Source organism: Hevea brasiliensis, chromosome 2 (genome assembly GCF_030052815.1).
Source record: "Hevea brasiliensis isolate MT/VB/25A 57/8 chromosome 2, ASM3005281v1, whole genome shotgun sequence".
Classification (NCBI taxonomy): domain Eukaryota; kingdom Viridiplantae; phylum Streptophyta; class Magnoliopsida; order Malpighiales; family Euphorbiaceae; genus Hevea; species Hevea brasiliensis.
Window position 1 is genome coordinate 122,112,713 of NC_079494.1, and position 19,832 is coordinate 122,132,544.

General features: G+C 38.3%; 2 protein-coding genes and 1 long non-coding RNA gene across 5 annotated transcripts; 2 read left to right on the forward strand and 1 right to left on the reverse strand.

The window, feature by feature from the left end:
• Positions 1–12,094: 12,094 nt before the first annotated feature.
• LOC110660629 (uncharacterized) lies at positions 12,095–13,854 on the forward strand. Its single transcript, XM_021818977.2, has 3 exons — positions 12,095–12,505; positions 12,991–13,119; positions 13,459–13,854. The coding sequence occupies exons 1-3, from the start codon at positions 12,188–12,190 to the stop codon at positions 13,624–13,626; spliced, it is 615 nt and encodes a 204-aa protein (XP_021674669.1). The 5' UTR covers positions 12,095–12,187; the 3' UTR covers positions 13,627–13,854.
• A 432-nt stretch (positions 13,855–14,286) lies between these two features.
• Positions 14,287–15,287, reverse strand: LOC131176698 (uncharacterized). 3 transcript variants are annotated; one of them, XR_009146648.1, is made up of 3 exons: positions 14,790–15,287; positions 14,620–14,690; positions 14,287–14,493 (listed from the first exon to the last, which is right to left on the reverse strand). It is a non-coding gene; the product is annotated as an uncharacterized LOC131176698 (long non-coding RNA). The 3 variants fall into 3 exon arrangements; XR_009146643.1 differs by lacking the exon at positions 14,287–14,493 and having other exon boundaries at positions 14,563–14,690; positions 14,834–15,287; XR_009146646.1 differs by lacking the exon at positions 14,287–14,493 and having other exon boundaries at positions 14,563–14,690.
• A 274-nt stretch (positions 15,288–15,561) lies between these two features.
• LOC110660628 (ATG8-interacting protein 1) lies at positions 15,562–19,252 on the forward strand. The gene is made up of 3 exons (XM_021818976.2): positions 15,562–15,745; positions 17,029–17,816; positions 18,962–19,252. Exons 2-3 carry the CDS (start codon positions 17,049–17,051, stop codon positions 19,064–19,066), a joined length of 873 nt encoding a protein of 290 aa, XP_021674668.1. The 5' UTR covers positions 15,562–15,745; positions 17,029–17,048; the 3' UTR covers positions 19,067–19,252.
• The last annotated feature ends 580 nt before the right edge of the window (positions 19,253–19,832 follow it).

Here is a 19,832-nt window from a genome sequence, read left to right on the forward strand (position 1 = left end):
GCTCAGAAAATTATGATTCTTTTTGCAATAGCCTAGTAATATTGCTAAGGACCGCGGGGCAAAGTTTTAGAATTTTTAGAGCTTGTTTGGATAGTTTTTGCAAAAATGATCAATTATAAGGACTAAATTGAAATTTTACATATTGTGATGGATGACTGATTTGATGGGCCCAAGAGGGGCTGTGTGATGTGATTGAGTTGTGAATATATGGATTGTGAATATAGAAGTATGTTTTGAGCCATTTTGCAGGTTGGGTAAGTCCTAGGTATAGGGGAGACTCTGCCGGATTTTCAGCACGACTTAGGACGTATTTGGTCTTTTCTTGATTGTATTGAGTCATTTGTATTAAATAATTGTAATGTAATTGTTAGGTGAGCCGGGACAGCTTTCTTCCTCCGCCCAGCCGCCACAGTAACCGTTGTCAAGTCTGTGAGTAAAATATTAATTTTAATTGTAATTTCACTATTATTATATGTTCAAGCATGCCCATGCATCATTTATACGCATATATCTATGTAGATAAACTTTAGGCACGATTTATATTGCATTCATAACTGTGAAAGTGCCATGTATGTTGCTGTGGTAATTTGGAGCAGAGTGCGTGCGTTGGCGTGCGTGTGATGTGGTGTGGACTATGGATAGGAAGGGTAGTCACAGCTTGAGATCTTCGCTGGGACCCGATCCTTCAGGGGGTAATCACGGCTTGAGTTCTTTGCTGGGACCCCCGATTTGGTTTATTAAGCGAAAGTCCGGCTTGAGTTCTTCGCTGGCACCAGGTTCGATTTAAGAGAGCTGTATAGGGGATCAGCTCCCATATATATTGATTGATATTACAGGGTGTGTGAGTGCTCCAAATTACCTTTTTGATGTTATGATGTGAATTTATTGCTGATGTTACATTTCACTCTACAGGGTGCACTAGTTCTAGATAGTTATAGAGATTATGGTTAAAATTGATATTTTACTCTCTGAGTCGAACGCTCACTCTTGTTGAATATTTTTTCAGGCCACAAGAGGATATTTTTGAGATTAACCTACTTTCTTCCTCGCTGGTCGATTATTAACGTTTGTATAAACTTGTTAAATCTTAGAATTTCCGCATGTGTTAGAAATATTTAAATAATTCGGGTCTGTAATATAATTATTATGTGGACCTGTAAATTTATTATATGCATGTTTGATGGACTGGATGAGGGAGCTGAGCACCCATTTATCTTTATGTTGATTTGAGTATGTGGAGGGTGAGCTGAGCTCCCCAAGTGATGATATATTTTGATTACAGGTCGGGTGAGTCAAAAACTCCCCGTTGAAAGGTCCACTTTATGGCCGGACTCCGTCCGGTTGATTTCTTAAAATTGGGCCCAAATGGGCCTTAGAGTTGGGTTAAGTGAATAGTTAGGCTTACTACGGGCCTCGGGGGCTTTAGGCTGGCCCAGGTCCTAGTGCCGGTCCGGCCCATAGGTTGGGTCGTGACAAATGTGGTATCAGAGCTTAGGCTCCAGATTCATAGGGAAAAATTGTCTAAGTGTTGGGAAGAGTCTACTAGGAGTCACATGCGGAAAATAGGGTTCCCATTCGTCTTGCATTGTCATCTTTGCTTCTAGTTACTGCTTCATATATTGTGTGTAAATATGAGTCAATAGAGCTGTGTAATGAGTAATTTTGAATTTTGTGGGCTAATGCTGCTGAATTTTAGGAAAATGCGTAGAAGCAGGAGAGCTGCCACTGCACCAGAACCAGATGTGCCTGACGAGGTGTCAGCACAAGATGAGGCGCCTGCCCCGAGGAGGCGGGGTAGGAGGCCTAGAGCTGCTCAAGTAAGAGCGGTGCCACGGTCAGATCGATCGTTTATGGCACAGGGTCCCATGGACCCCATGGCAGCTACTCTAGCTGGATTGCAGAGGACCATCGATATAATGGCGCAGTATATGGTCCACCCTCCACAGCAGCAGCAGTCCACCGCACCAAGAGGAGAACCTTACAAACAGATCATAAATTTCAAGAAGTTGGTGCCTGGTACTTATGATATGTCAGACGATGCATATCGATTTTTGGATTCTGCAGACAGCAGAAATGTAAGTGCGATTGGTGATAGAAGACTAATAGAGTGTATGCAGTATGTCATAGGGCCTATGCCTAGACAATGGATGAATGACTACATATTACCTCAGATGGAGGGTTTGTCGTGGACTCAGTTTGTGGAACTGTTCATCAATCGGTTTGTGCGTAAAGCTTCAGGATCAAAAGCGGTGGGCCTTTGAGGCTTTAAGGCGAATGGCAGTGCAGTAGATGAATATGCTACAGAATTTCTTGAGTTGAGTAGGTATGCCCCTACAGCAGTTGCTACAGAAACTATGAAGGTGAAGAGGTTCCTAAAGGGGCTTGACAGGAGGTATGCAAACCTGGCCATGATGTCTGATCAGTCGTTTAATGTGGTAGTTGATCGAGCCAGACAGATAGAGATTAGCTATGCTGCGGATGACAGCGAAAGAGCAAAGAAAAACAGAGCAGAGGGTTCTTTAGGTGCTCCCCATATGGGTACTCCAGACAGTGGTGGCCAGAGTAATTACAGAGGAAAAAGTAGGAACAAGAAGAGTGGTTTTAGACACAAACCTCGAGGGTTCAGACCTGGATACGGATCCAGCAGTGGTCACAGTTCAGGGTACAACAGTTCTGGGTCTGGTTCAGGATCTTCCTTAGCACCTTGTGCACAGTGTGGAAGAGGACATTCAGGACCTTGTTTGATGGGTTCAGGAGTATGCTTCAGGTGTGGCCAACCAGGTCACTTTGCTAGGGAATGCCCCGTGTTCAGTGAGCCACAGATGGGGTCACAGGGTTCTGTTGCAAATGTTCCTCGTCAGTTGTATCCGGGTGCTTCCAGCATGGCAGGCAGTCAGTTCAGTGGCCAACAGGGCCGAGGACAAGGGGGACGTGGATTTGGAGGCAGATCAGGAGGTAGAAGTCAGTATCAGGGTTCTGCCACTCAGGGTAGGGGTCAAGCTCGGGTTTTCACCCTGACCCACCAGGATGCTCAAGCTTCAAATGCAGTTGTGGCAGGTATTCTTCTGGTCTGTTCCTATGAGGCTCGTGTTTTGATAGATCCGGGTGCTACGCACTCATTTGTCTCCCCTGTGTTTGCCATGAGGTTGGGTAGAAACCCTACAACCTTAGAATGTCCTTTGTCGGTAGCTACCCCACTTAGTGACAACATAGATGTAGATATGGTTTTTCCGGGTAGCCCAGTAGTGGTGGATGGAAAGATCCTCCCAGCAGACTTGGTTCCTCTACCAGTGATTGATTTTGATGTAATTTTGGGGATGGACTGGTTGGCAACTCATTATGCCACTTTAGACTGCAGGAACAAAAAGGTGCATTTCCACATACCTGGTGTGGAAGAGTTTAGCTTTGATGGTGACAGGAGCGTGGCTCCATATAACTTGGTGTCAGCAATTAGTGCTAGAAAAATGTTAAGGCATGGATGCCAAGGGTATTTGGCATTGGTGAGAGATACATCTGTAGAAGGTGTCAACATGGAAAATGTTCCTGTTGTCAGAGAATTCATGGATGTCTTCCCTGAAGAGCTTCCAGGGTTGCCACCAGAAATGGGAATAGAGTTCTGCATTGATGTTGTTCCGGGTACAAACCCCATATCAATGCCACCTTACAGGATGGCCCCAGCATAATTGAAAGAGTTAAAAGAGCAACTACAGGAGCTGTTGGACAAAGGTTTCATACGTCCGAGCACTTCACCCTGGGGTGCTCCTGTTCTATTTGTGAGAAAGAAGGATGGGTCATTGAGGTTGTGCATTGACTATAGACAGCTGAACAAGGTGACTATGAAGAACAAGTATCCACTTCCTCGGATCGACGATCTGTTTGATCAGCTCCAAGGGGCTAGATTCTTTTCCAAGATAGACCTGCGATCAGGCTACCATCAGTTGAGAATCAGGAATGAGGACGTGTCCAAAACGGCATTCAGGACAAGATATGGTCATTATGAGTTCTTGGTGATGTCTTTTGGACTCACTAATGCACCAGCAGCCTTCATGGACTTGATGAACCGGGTGTTCAAGCCATTTTTGGACCGTTTTGTCATCGTATTCATAGATGACATTTTGGTATACTCTCGGACCGAAGAAGAACACGTGTGGCACTTGAGAATGGTGTTGTAGAGTTTGAGGGAGCACCAGCTATATGCCAAATTTTCGAAATGTGAATTTTGGCTAGAAAGCATCTCATTCTTGGGACACGTGGTTTCTAGTAACGGCATTCAAGTGGATCCCAAGAAAATTGAAGCTGTAACTAATTGGCTTAGGCCTACAATAGTCACTGAGGTGCGAAGTTTTTTAGGTTTAGCTGGCTACTATAGGCGTTTTGTACAAGATTTTTCCAGGATAGGGGCTCCCCTAACTAAGTTAACTCAGAAGAATGTTCCATTCATTTGGACAGATGACTGTGAGAAGAGCTTCCAGAAGCTTAAGGAGTGTCTAACCACCGCCCCTGTGTTGACACTACCTATGAGTGGTGAAGGATACACCGTGTACTGTGACGCTTCCAGAGTTGGCCTAGGGTGTGTTTTGATGCAGAATGGAAAAGTAGTAGCTTATGCTTCAAGACAGCTGAAGAGGCATGAGCAGAACTACCCCACCCATGATTTGGAAATGGCGGCTGTAATCTTTGCACTAAAAATCTAGAGACACTACCTGTATGGTGAAGTGTGCGAGATATACACCGACCATAAGAGTTTGAAGTACATCTTCCAACAGAGGGACTTAAACTTTAGACAGAGGAGATGGATGGAGCTTCTGAAAGACTATGATTGCACCATCCAGTACCACCCTGGGAAAGCCAATGTAGTAGCAGATGCTTTGAGCGTAAAAATCTTACAGCGATTTGGCGCACATTTCACAGCAGAGAAGAGACCGTTAATTCAGGAGGTACATGAGTTGATGGATCAAGGTTTAATCCTAGATCTTTCAGATGAGGGGGTATTGCTGGCTCATTTTTCAGTGAGGCCAGACTTGAGAGACAGAGTTAGAGTTTCCCAGCACAGAGACCAATAATTGATGAAGATTATAGAAAGAGTACAGCAAGGTGAAGGTGTTGACTTTGGATTTGCCAATGATGGCGGCCTAGTGCAAGGTTCAAGGATATGTGTGCCCGATGTGGACAATCTCAGAAATGAAATCATGCAAGAGGCACACTATACAGCATGCATGTCCACCCAGGTTCCACCAAGATGTACCATGATGTGAAAGATAGCTACTGGTGGAATGGCATGAAGAGAGACATAGCAGACTTTGTGTCCAAGTGCTTGACTTGTCAAAAGGTGAAGTTTGAACACCAGAGACCGTCAGGGAAGCTGCAAGAGCTCCCTATCCCAAAATGGAAGTGGGAAATGATCACTATGGATTTTGTGACTGGGTTGCCTCGTACCACGCGAGGATATGATTCGATATGGGTAATTGTGGATTGTCTAACCAAATCAGCTCACTTTTTGCCTGTGAAGACTACGTATTCGATGGCACAGTACGCCCGACTCTACATTCGAGAAATAGTCAGATTGCATGGAGTTCCAGCTTCCATAATATCTGACAGAGGGCCCCAGTTCACTTCTCGGTTTTGGAGAAAGTTGCAGGCGTGCGCGACCGTTCGTCTTCCCGGCCAAAATTCAGCCTATCCGGCCACCAATCGGACCAGGTCTTGTATCTAAAATCATCTACTCGTCGAGAGCTTTCCATAGACACTAAGAACGCTGAAATCCATCGAGCGGTTTGTCCGATTTTTGCCCGAGAAGTTTTAGCCTATTTTGACTTTCGGGCTAGATTTCTCGCAAACCGTGAATCCCACGAGAAAACCGAGAGTACCAAAGCCCTCCACTTGTCGAGAGCTTCGCGGCGACATAAATTTCGAATTTTTCCGACACCGTTTTTCGGTGGGTCCCACGGAACTTCGCAATATTTTTCCGAGCATTAAATGAGCTTAGAAAATTCTGAAAAATTTATGTACTAACCCCCATGTTGTGGGCTTCGTGTAGGTATCCTCAATTCGCGGAAATTCGACAGTTGACCGGATTTGCAAATTTCGGGCCAGACAGACCCGTTACCGGAAAAGTCTCCGAATTGGACCGAGGTTTTGGTTACCCCCCATTGTCAGACATCCTGAACGCGTTCCAGAAGTCGGAATCGGCAAAGGTAAACCCGAACCTTGCTTTTTCGTAATTTTCTAGTGCTTAAATAGGATTAAAAATTCATAAAATATTCGTAGTAGCTCAGAAAATTATGATTCTTTTTGCAATAGCCTAGTAATATTGCTAAGGACCACGGGGCAAAGTTTTAGAATTTTTAGAGCTTGTTTGGATAGTTTTTGCAAAAATGATCAATTATAAGGACTAAATTGAAATTTTACATATTGTGATGGATAACTGATTTGATGGGCTCAAGAGGGGCTGTGTGATGTGATTGAGTTGTGGATATATGGATTGTGAATATAGAAGTGTGTTTTGAGCCATTTTGCAGGTTGGGTAAGTCTTAGGTATAGGGGAGACTTTGCCGGATTTTCAGCACGACTTAGGACGTATTTGGTCTTTTCTTGATTGTATTGAGTCATTTGTATTAAATAATTGTAATGTAATTGTCAGGTGAGTAGGGACAGCCTTCTTCCTCCGCCCAGCCACCACAGTAACCGTTGTCAAGTCTGTGAGTAAAATATTAATTTTAATTGTAATTTCACTATTATTATATGTTCAAGCATGCCCATGCATCACTTATACGCATATATCTATGTAGATAAACTTTAGGCACGATTTATGTTGCATTCATAACTGTGAAAGTGCCATGTATGTTGCTGTGGTAATTTGGAGCAGAGTGCGTGCGTTGGCGTGCGTGTGATGTGGTGTGGACTATGGATAGGACGGGTAGTCACGGCTTGAGATCTTCGCTGGGACCCGATCCTTCGGGGGGTAGTCACGACTTGAGTTCTTCGCTGGGACCCCCGATTTGGTTTATTAAGCGAAAGTCCGGCTTGAGTTCTTCGCTGGCACCAGGTTGGATTTAAGAGAGCTGTATAGGGGATCAGCTCCCATTAATATTGATTGATATTACAGGGTGTGTTAGTGCTCCAAATTACCTTTTTGATGTTATGATGTGAATTTATTGCTGATGCTGTATTTCACTCTACAGGGTGCACTAGTTCTAGATAGTTAAAGAGATTATGGTTAAAATTGATATTTTACTCTCTGAGTCGAACGCTCACTCCTGTTCAATATTTTTTCAGGCCACAGGAGGATATTTTTGAGATTAACCTGCTTTCTTCCTCGCAGGTCGATTATTAACGTTTGTATAAACTTGTTAAATCTTAGAATTTTCGCATGTGTTAAAAATATTTAAATGATTCGGGTCTGTAATATAATTATTATGTGGATCTGTAAAATTATTATATGCATATTTGATGGACTGGATGAGGGAGCTGAGCTCCCATTTATCTTTATGTTGATTTGAGTATGTGTAGGGTGAGCTGAGCTCCCCAAGTGATGATATATTTTGATTACAGGTCGGGTGAGTAAAAAACTCCCCGTTGAAAGGTCCACTTTATGGCCGGACTCCGTCCGGTTGATTTCTTGAAATTGGGCCCAAATGGGCCTTAGAGTTGGGTTAAGTGAATATTTAGGCTTACTACGGGCCTCGGGAGCTTTAGGCTGGCCCAGGTCCTAGTGCCGGTCCGGCCCATAGGTTGGGTCGTGACACCTGGTGAGTATAATGTCAGTGCCACCTTCAATATTGCTGATTTATCTCCTTGTGTTGATGTAGGAATAGATTCGAGGACGAATCCTTTTGAAGCAGAGGGGAATGATGAGAATCAAGCTACATCCACACCAAAGGATTTCATCCAAGGTCCAATTACTAGAGCTAGAGCTAGAGCTAAATCACTTCAGAATTTAATTTGTGAAATCATAAGGAGCAAGGATTATAAGCTGGAATGGCATGAAGAAAATTATAAAGAATTAAATTTGGTGAAAATTAAGCTTAGAAGTGACCAGGTGTCATGTGGAGCATTAGGTTACATGGAATAACTTGTGGACATGCATGCACCAGATCCAACCCATGTACATGCATCTGCTGGCACCTTTTTCAAGGAATATTCCATCTGTTATAACTACCTCTCTTTTGGACTTAAATGCCCTTATTTGCTGCTGTATTAAATTTACTTTTTGTAAGGAGTTTTTAGTCTTTTGATAGATTAATTTTTGTTTAGACTTAAAGCTCCTTACAGCTGTTATTAAAGTAGGGATATTTTTGTTTTTAGCTTTGAAGTCAAGAGGCTATAAATACAAGTATAATGAGAGAGTGGAGGACACACTTTGAATATTAATGAGAGATTGTTTCTACTCCTTTAGTGAGTAAATTGGCTATTGCCTTTGTTCTTGGGAAGCTCATTAACTTGCTGAGATTCTATCTTGCAAGGTTTAATGTGCATAATATTCTTGGTTTATTCATTCTCCATATGAATTAGGTCAAGAATCCCATTTCTGATATTTTCTTTGAATTACACAACAATCTGATTGTGCTGGTTTAAAGATTCAAATTCATACATCTTGATTTGGTGCTTTCCATATTGTTCATTTAATTCTTGAATGTGGGTTTTCAAGTTACCAATTGCTTGAAGGTTCACATCAGCAACACTATCAAAATTTTTATACACATCACATCATAACAGCAAAAAGGCAATTTAGAGCACTTACACACCAAACACTGTTCAAACAGTATATATATGAGAGTTGATCCCCTATACAGCTCTCTTAATCTAACATCTGCCAGCGATTGTCTCTCAAGCTGTGTCTACCGGTCCTGTCCATATCCAATACCATACCACACGCACGCCAACGTATACACACTGCTCCAAATTACCATAAACAACATTCATGGCAATTCATCAATTAAGAATGCAATATAAAATGTGCATAGTATTTAACTACATAGATACATATTTATAAGTGATGCATGGGCATACCTGAATATATAATAATATTAAAATTATAATTAAAATTAATATTTTACTCACAGTACACCGAGGACTGTTGTGGCTGCTGGATGGAGGAAAATAGCTGACCTCAATCACCTAATAATTATATTATAAATTTAATAGTATTAAGTCAAAATAAAACTCTAAAGAGACAACAGACAGCCTAATTCATGCTGAAAATTCAGTAGAATTTTCCCTATACTTGAAACCTATCCAACCTGCAAAAAGGCTTAAATAACACTTCTAACTTCTCAATTTTCACAATCACATCTCATCAACTTCATTTGGCCCCTCATGGGCCCTCCAAATCAGACAATAGTAATAAATTTTCAAATTTACATTTTAGTCCCTATGATTGATATTTTGTAAAAATCCATTAAAACAAGCTCTAAAAATTCAAAAATTTTGTCCTGCTGTTCCTAATAAAGTTATAAAGCTATCGCAAAAGGAATTGAAATTTTCTAATCACCCATGAATATTTTATGAATTTTATTCTAAATCGGTATTAGCCAGAAATGAGCAACTTGGAGTTCGGGTTTACCTATGCCGATTCTGACACCTGGAACGCATCCAGAAGATTTGAAAATGTTATGATTGACTATAATATCGACCACGTTCTGAGACGGGCTGCTGGGCAGCCGGATCTGGCTGAAAATTCGATCCCGACTCCAGTGAGCTATCCTAGATCCGATTGCACTTAAATTAAGTCCAAATTGTGTTAATAATTATCATAAAATTATTTTTAAATATTGGGAATAAAAAAAGTGCGAAAATCTCACAAAGCGATATGGATCATCCGATTATCGTATTTTCAAACGATGTCCGATTGGAGCGGGACCGGTCATATCTCAAAGATTTAGCCGTTCTGAGTTCATTGGTGGTCTCGGATTTTTGATCCGATGGTCGGATCGTCGGGAAAATGGCTGGAAAGCCACTGCCTAATTTTTCTCTCTCCTCTTTCTCTCTCTTCGAAACTCGCCGAAAACCTCCATGGAACGGAGCACTGCAGGTCGAGATGGGAAGCCCGTGGTCCCAGGAGTCGAGCGCCACCCTTCCCATGCCGGTAGGACACCGGAAACGGCCGAAAATAGCCTTGGAAGTCCTCGCCATCGCTCTCTCTCTCTCTCTCTTCAATTCTCGTTGCCGTCGCCTTCTTCCATCACCGTTTCCTGTCCACTGGTGTTGCTCGGTCACGCTGAAGCCACTAGGGTGGTCACCGGCAGCGGATCTCTTGCCGGCAAGAAGAAAAACGGGAGGGAGGAGGAGAGAGAGTCGAGGAGAAAGAAGAGTGAGAGGGGAGGGAGGGCTGTGCACTGCGTTTTGTTTTTTTATTTATTTATTATTTTTTAACTTCTAATTACACTATTAGTCCCTCAACTTCTTAGAGGTTTACAATTAGGTTCAAAATTATTTTTTTATATTACAATTTTATAAAATTCTAGTAATGATAAAAATAAATATAATCTAGAAAAATTTAATTATTTTATCATCATTTAATAAATTAACTTTAATTAATTTTATTTATTATCAATTTATTTATCAATATTATCTTCCTTTATTTTTAAAATCGATTCAAATAAATCCTATAATATTAATAACATAATATTTTCTTTTTATTTTATTTATAATTTTAAAAATTTTGGGTTGTTACATTATTATTTAAAATAAAATAATTTAGTTTAATAATATAATTATAGCTAAAATTTATAAAAAATTTTAAGTACATTTATTCAATTAAATTTGAATCTGTTCATAATTATTTATCAACCAATAATAATAATAATAATAATAATACTTTTTTTAAACAAATTTTTTAATGTGTTTATCATATATGGGCGATGATATATTTTAATTAATTTGTTTTTTCATATAAAATGGATAACAAAACACGATAATAAATGCAATTTTACTGATAATCTATTTAATATGTAAAATCTAATTGGTATATAAAGATTAAAAAATAAATTATTAAAATGAGAGTATTACAAATTTTAGTAATCAAAATTATATAAAAAACTTTTAAAAAATTAATATTAAAATTTAAATTAAATATATAAAAAATTAATTTATATCAAAATTATGCATAGCATAAACATTTTATATGTATATCATACATGACCTTCCAATAGGTTGTAAAATAGATTTGATGTTGGCATATTGTAATACACAAAATAATTGAGTTTTTAATATAAAGTTCAGTTAAATATAATAAATTTATTTATATTAATGCCGTTTAATTGATATCTTTTTCATTTAAGCTCTGATTGAAATTATGATTGAGAGTTTAAAAAGTTGATTTGAAATATTAAAAGGAATATATTATATTTCACTGAAAATTTTGATTCTCAATATTATTAAAGTTTTTATAATTAAAATATATTTAAATTTAATTTAAATATTATTATCGAACGAAGCAGTGAGCAAGATAAATGAGAGCTAAAAAGTTGTGGTAGAGCAGTTAGTTAAATTGATTCAGTTTAGTTGGCTCTCAATTTTAACTAACTAATTTCACTGTCGTAGTATGTAAAATGAAGTTAATCATTGAATGGAACGACATTCATGCTTTTTCTCTCCAGTCCAGTTTGTAATAATAATTGATGAATGCTTTAAAATCATATATGTTTTTTTAAAAGAAAAAATGGTACTTTTTTTAGATAATAGTAAAGAGAGCATAAATGTTTTAAATTCAGTTTTATTTGAGCTTTACTCTTTTATTTTTATTAAAAAAAATAAAGTTTCAAAAATATTTATTATATATTTAATCATAAAAACATTTAAAACAATAAAATAAAAACTTATATTTAAAAGAGTTTTTTTTTTTAAATAATTTCAAAATCAACCTTTTGCCTAAACGTAGCCGTTTTTGCCACGAGAACCAATCTAGGATGATGGTGGATTTTTTCTGCTACAAATCTGGTTCAGTGGGACTGGGCATCCTCTTAGGACCCATTTACGTTTCCTCCATAATCTGAGATGGCCAGTTGGTGGGCCTTTTCATTGCTTAGCCCAAGCCCAAGACCAGTGCGGGCACCCACACATCCTCTTTCCAGGTTGGCTGGCTCTCGGTCTCTCAGGCTCTCATCATCACCGTCAGCGATTTGTAAACACAACCTATATATGCAGTATATACAGACCACACGTATTATCTCAATTTCACACATTAACCATGTGCAAACTGAACTGCTTCATTATTCTCCTTTTGCCCTTGATCTTCTCACCGAATGGCGAAATTTTCCGATTTGCTGAGGGAGGGAAGCGAAGAATCCACATCGCGGACGATCTCGACGACGTGATTGACGACGAGGAGGACGAGGCCTGGAAGCAGTGGGGCAAGAAACCAACGCCATCTTCCGATGAGCTTGATCCACCGCCTTCCGATTTGTCCAACATGGACATGTCGCAGATCCAGGAGTTGATGATGAAGCAGCATTTCGGGCCGGTTTTTGGGTTCGTTAAGCTTCGATTGGGTGTGCGCCGGACTCCGGTAAATCGTTTTTTCATTCTTTGCGATTTTGGCTGAATCGTTCACTAGTGTTTGGTTTTGTTTTCGGATAGTGGTAGGTTTCAGTGTAATACCTGTGATTCTTCAAATTGATATGTTTTAGGTAGAGTAAGACGATTTGAAATGCACGGATTGGAATTTATGAAATATGAAGTACCAAACATTCGACAGGAATGATGAAATTTTGCAATCAATTCAGGGTGAAACCGGAAGAAATGACTTTATGCAAACTGAAAATAATGGTGGATTGGAAGTTCATTCTTTTTTTTTTTTTGGACATATTGTTGTTATTCAGGTTCTGATCTTCCATCGTCAATGCTTGTGTTTTGCATATTGATCTGTAAATGATGATTTGCTCTTTCACTATTAACGACTTCTCTGTTTTTGTGTATATTCGTAGTCTTCTGCATTTACTCCTTTTTTTGTAAAGCTTCACCTGGGCTAAAGATTTTGCAACTTATTTTCAGGATATGGTGGCTGAGATTGCAATGAAATGGACAAAAGTTCTAAGGACTGGGGCAATTGAGGTGAAGTTCATGGGTGTTGATACCAGCACAATCATGCTCACCATGGAAAAAGGTCAAAACATGATTGAAGTAAGCTCATTATATTTGTTACTTCAAACTAAGTGGTTTGACTTTTTTGAGTGCTGACTGCTGCAATTTGTCCATTCCTAACTTTAGTGGTTGTTTATTTGGTAATTTGATTTGTCTTCAGTGACGTCCACATCACACAAGAAATCCCATTTCCATGAATGATACTGGAACTGTTTAATTTTTTAACACAATTTACTGAATCTTTTGTTTTTGATCTCATATCTAACCAGTGAAATCCACATTACATTCTTGTTCAGTGTTTTTAGTTTGGTATGCAATTACTTGGAAATCTGATTTCATGTTCTTCTACCATGTCATCTTTCCATCTTCTCTTACTAGTTGAAGGAGTTCATCTTAAACCAACCAGAGGCTTATGAGATCAAGATTGGGGATCAAGTCTTCCGTAGACCTGGAGACCCTCCCTTGGAAGAAGTTATTGAGAAGCTTCAGAGTAAGAAGGACAAGACGAGTGATACTACTACTGAGCATCTGAAAGAAGAATTGTAGTTTACTAGGATCTACCTTACATGCAACTTTTGAGCCATTAATCCTAATATTAGTTCATTGTACATTTAATCTTGTAGTCTCTAATTGTAGCACCTTATCGTCACCCTCCGTTCCTTCCCCTTCATTTTCCTTTCCAATCTCATTTTACCTCCTAGTCTGGCTACGATTTTTTGAACTGCTAATCTGGCTACGATAGTACTCATAACCCTGATGTGATTTTATGTTTTACTGGGAGTATCACTCAAAATTTTACCAAGTATTCAGTAGTCCTAGTCAGTCCTGCGCATGCATTAATGCATGGCCTGCTCTCGCTGCCAGAGGACATCCAGCAGATGGGTTACAGAATCATGCATTATCATGTGCTCTCCCCTGTACACGTTTTGATTAGAAACTTGTCCTTTTTACTGAGGTTAAAATTTGCAAGTTTGTTTTCTCACATTCAACACGTCCATTTTATTCCCTTCCAGAATACAGCTTATTGACACATTAGCCTGGTGTTTGAACACTTGTTAATTTGGTTTTGAAACCGCTCATTTTTTACCCCATTAAGATTGAATTGCTGCCCATTAACTTCAAATGCTAACAATTTCCATTTGTTATCCAATGCCACTTGCAAGTCGCAATATAAGTGATATTGCATTTTATTTAAGGAGGTTAGAATAAAATTTCTTGGTTTGATCTTTGTTGCCCAAACTCCAGCAAATGTAAACATAAATGACGGTACTGTGAAATGAATCAGCTAATCTGACTTGTATGGCAAACCGAAAAACTATTTCAGCTTCTTGACAAAGTCAGAGAGCTGTAGAAGGTGAATCCGGGGAATTCTAGCTGCTTCTCTCTCTTTCTCGGTGTTGTAACCCCAATCCCCTGTTCCAATTAGTCAACCTCAGCAACGGTATTGGGTGTGTATATCGTATGCACGTTTTCAATCAAAACTAAACAAGGCAAAAGAATAGGAACATCTTATTGAAGCTTTAAGAGAGAAGATAATACACAAGTTCCATCCATCCAATTCAGGCTCTTTTATGACATTCTTTAGGGTTGCAAGTCGATCTTCCACAAAACTGAAATAGAGCAGAGTTAATTTCAGTTTTCAATTTGAGGTCACCAGAGAAAAAAAAAAAATGATAGGCCAGAAGGTTGGCAAAAGGTCCGTCACGGACCAAATTTTTTAACAGCCAAAAAGCAAGGATCAATGGGGGCTTACTGCAATGTCAGCCCCTGGCATTCTGGTTTCTGTTGAAGTTACTTCAGAACTTCCACCTTGGGACTGAAAAGTGAAAACAATAACCAAAGGAAGGGTGGAAAAGAAGTAAAAAGCTTCTCATTACTGTAAGCAAAATACAGATAAAGAACCCAAAAGAAAAAGTGTAGTTTTCCCAATACCACTCAGTCACTACATACTAACCCAGAAACAGACCTTGACGGCAGAAACAGAGCTTTCGCCACAGCTGTCACTGAGAACCCCATCAAAGTCCAAGGCGCATAGATCCCCCATTTTCTTCTTCCTTTCTGTCTCTCTTTTGCAGCCAACAACCAGCCACCTGCCAATCCACTTGTCATATATGTCATCTCGACTCTTGCATAGCAAATAGCCATTAGCCAATTAGATTTTTCCTTAAAAAAAAAAAAGATTAATCAGGCGGGCAGACAAACGACATATCGTGTGAAAAAGATGACCGGTCGTACAAACAATCGCGAATTGGCATGCCGTTCCAGACAAGTGGATAGTAATTAATTAATGAATAATGAAAGGCAAAATTCCTTCTCCCCCCAAGCACGCAAGCGCGCGATTATGCCATTTTTATCTTTGTAAAACCGGTGCTACCAACGATTTCTTCCACCTGTGCGGAATTAGAGTAACCAGATAAATAAGATATTACTATTATCCCACAACACGACGTGCTTTACCCACCGTAGCCGGTCAAAACTCTTTCCTCCATCGACAAAACAACCGGTCCCGCAGGTTACCTCATTTCCTTGCCCCAGAATCCAACTATAAAACTATAAAGCTTGTTTCTGTAGAATTCTCCGGGTAGTTATCAATCTCATCAAAACCGTCATCGTCGTGGTCTCCAAAACCGTTCTCTCGTCTTTGATCTCTTTCGATTGTGATTCTGTAAGTCTTGTTGCTGAAATAATCTGTTCTCATCGATTTTTTGTTTGCTTTTTGAGAAGATCTCATACTTTGGGTGGTTCTGATTATTTTTTATATGGATGACGATTGTTTTGGTTTGATGAATTATCGTTTTTAATTATGTTGTGATTAAGATATTTTTTTTAAGATCCTCCCGGTGTTCTATTCTGACTTATTGATTGTTTATCATGTGCACGCATGTTGTTGTTTTACTTGATAATTAGATTAGGGTTTTTTTTTTCTTCTTTTTTAATTTTTTGTATGAATTGATGATGTTATTTTGTTGCTAATTGAGTTTCTTGTGATTGCATAAGCCAGTGGTGGAGTGTGTTTTTATTTTTATTTTTATTTTTATTTTTATTTTTATTTTTTTTATTTTTTATTTTTTTATGGTATTAAAAGAAAATATTCATTCTTAGTAATTTGAGCGTGGTCATTGGTACAACAACAACAAAATCCTAATCTCAAACAGTTTCTGTTATATAATTTCTTTTGTTGTCATTGATTTTTATTTGAAACTAATTTCGCATAGATATCCAAAATTTATAAATCTTTTAGCACTACTTCCTTCCATGACAATTTTATTTTGTCATGCTATACATTGGCTGCCTTTTTTTTTTTTTTTTTCACATTCATCTTGTGTGTATCTGGGTATGTTGTTGTACCGTACATGCTCAACATTCACTTCCATACAACATACAACATATGTTGTATGGTTGGCCTGACAACATACTTTTCACTTTTTTAGGGATCTCATGGTTGCAAAGCACACTTATTGCACTCTTTCATTTCATTCATCATGTTTTGTGTTTTGATCCTGTATATTACACCGTTATTATCTGTTCTTTTAGATGATGAAATCTAATTACTTGAATGGTGTATTTTGGCATTAAAACTCTATCCAGTTGAATCTCCCCTCTACTTCTTATACTAGAGCTAAAATCGCAATGCTAAGTGAGGGAGCACCAGCAACTTTGGGTCTATCCCTTTATGTGTTCGGTAGCTGCTTTGTTTTTGAAATCAAATGAAAGTGTGATTTCATTTCATTTGTAAAATTTCATAGTATTTTATTTACAAATGTGTATATTTGAAATGAAGGTAGACTTGGATTTATGTTTAAGTAATGTAAAATTCAAATACTCATAATTTCATGTCTGAACGCATTTTCCCTGATTGGCAAAAAAATTGTGCTATGGTGGTTGATTTGTATACTTATTAAAGAATTTATTATTTTCTCAATGTTTTGAGTATGGATGTGCATTCAGGAAGATTGAAGACTTGGAGGATGGCAGCTAATGAGGAAGGAGAGGAGAATACTTCTCGTGGAAATGAGTGGGAAGTTGTATCACTTACAGCATCAGCATACGCTGCTGCTCCTGGTCCAGAAGAAGTTGAACTGAAAGATGAAAACAAGGATAATGCACCCAAAGAGGAAGCAGAAACTTCTCGTGCTTTGTTCATGTCAGGTCACTTCGTCTTTCCAGCAAGCCAGCATGAGAATTTGCCATTGGAGCCAGATAATAGTGAAATTCTCGATGAACAAGGCAGGGAGAGTGTTGCATCTGAACTGGTTGTGGAAGAAGGGGATAAATCTGGTGGAAAGGATGAAGAAAATTTTAAACTTGAGGAGTTTAATGTATCTGAAGAGTTTCATGGAATACAGTTTTTTGATGACAAGGAACAGAGTATATACGGTACAGATACTTTTGGTTCTTTCCACAGTGAAACTGGACTTGGTGGATCAGCTACATATGGGGAGAACCTAGTGATTCCTGAAGTAAATGAACAGGCTGAAGAGGAATTGGATTACTCCACAGACATTGTTCACTCTCCAAAGTCTGCTAAAGATGGTAAATATGATGGGTCTGACCTTCCATGTGAAGCTTGGTGGAAGAGAAGGGCAGCTTCCTTGTATACTCATGTAAAAGAGACAAATGCATTTTGGTCCATTTTCGTTGCAGCGGCAGTAATGGGCCTTGTAATTCTTGGCCAGCGCTGGCAACAGGAAAGGTGGCGGGCTTTGCAACTCAAGTGGCAGGCTAGCATTAATGAGGTACTCTTCTACGCATAAAATTTTCTCTTTCCTTCTTTAAATAAGCTTTTTGTTTATAGCTTATTGTGATGCTTTCTGTTTGTCTGCTACCATGGATTTAAGAGTTGTGCATGCATTTGACTTTAATTTATTATTTCTTAAAGTAGCCCCATATCCATATGTAATTTTTACTGTAGCAGAAATATGCATGGACCTGTGAGGCTGTGAGCTCATATTATATTATTTATATATTGGAGTGGAAAGGCATAATCCTGTTGGTTGATGTGTAATCATTAATACATTCAAGATTGATGAAAGGGATGTTACTTGAGAGAGAGAGAGAGAGATGGAGATTGATGTATAGACGCTATGCAATGCAATATTCAACTATACCAAACGGCACTTGAAATTTATTAATCGGTATGGTTAACTGATTAATATTCTCCTAATTTTATCACATGTGAGAACTGAGAACATGAAACTACAGCTTGAAGGAAGCTCATTTTCCCACACTCGTGCCTTGAGATCCCAACCTTTGATAACAGGAAAGTCAGAGAGAGGTAGTACAATACCAAAAACCCATAATATTATTAATTGATTCAGTAATCTGATTGTCATTTTCCTCTCTTTCATCATATGAAAACTTAAGTTCATCTTCTACTTTGGCGGACTCTTCCTAATTTAACTGGAAAGTTGCTCCATGGAAATTTTAGCCATACAACTTGGATGGGAAAGTCGGCAACTAGCTCATGTTTATTTTCATTGTATAAAAACTACTAGGACCTGAGAATTGCACTTGTGTTGACTTTGAGCATATATTAGTGCGAAGTAATTCACACTCCCTTTTTTATGAAACTTGATCCATATATAAACATAGGACTCGACTGATTCCTTGTTCCAATTGCTGAAGGTCCTTTCATAGGCTTATTGGCTGGGAGGCCATATAGCTTTTCTCAGCCTCTAAGATAAAATTCTTGGGCAGTGACAGAAGGAAGTTCCTTGGAAGCTAAAGTTTTGCTAGTGTTTTTTTTCCTGCATGCAATTATAATGTGCTGATGCCTAATAATCCTTCATGACGAGTGTTTATGGCACTTGCCCCATGTTTTATTCATTTTGTACCTGAGACTCTACTTTTACTGACATAACATGTAATGCTGTTTTGACAGAAAAGTGGCAGGATGTTGGGACCTATATCACGACTTAAGGATGTGATTGTGGGTGGCCATCGCCGTGGAGCCCTTATCAGGGGAAGTTCCTCAAATGAAAATTAAGATGATGATGAAAATGTTTAAGGAGAGTGTTTCAGGGTTGTTATTATGATATTTTGCTGTGTGGTTTGACCTATTTTTCTCATGACAAAGCTCTTTTAAGTGCATGTTAACAATTTGCGGTGGTGGTGCTTGTGTAATTATGGTGGCGTAATATTAATTATTGGGAAGTCTGGCAGTTTATTTTTCTTTGGAGATTGGTCGGTACATAACTGAGAATCAAAATACCCATCAATAATTAATTATGCGCCTATTTCGGCAGTCGCTAAGGCACTGGCGATGTGTGATTTTTGGCCCGACATAAAAGCCTATTCAAGTGGTGTATGCGAGTGAAAACCTGCCCTAATCATGTTCGGAGGATGGTTAAAAAGAATGTTCGAAACTGTGTCAAATAATAAGCAACTTGATGCTTCTTGATGATGATAATAATAATAATAATAATAATAATAATAATAATAATAAGAAAAAGAAGGAGAAGAAGCGGTTAAATGATTAATATAAATTTTTTTAATTTTAGTAAAATTTTTTAACTCTATTTAGTTTTAAACTTTTATATTAATTTTAATTGTTAATTTAATTAAATGATTTAATTGATAAAGATAATTTTAATATTTATTAATATTATTATTTAATTATTTTTATTTTTTTATAATTTTGATAATTATTTTTAAATAAATTAAATAAAAATTATTATTTTACTGAATAAAATGATGAAAAATATATGAATTAAAAATATAATAGAAAGAGAGAAAAAAATAAAATTAAGATA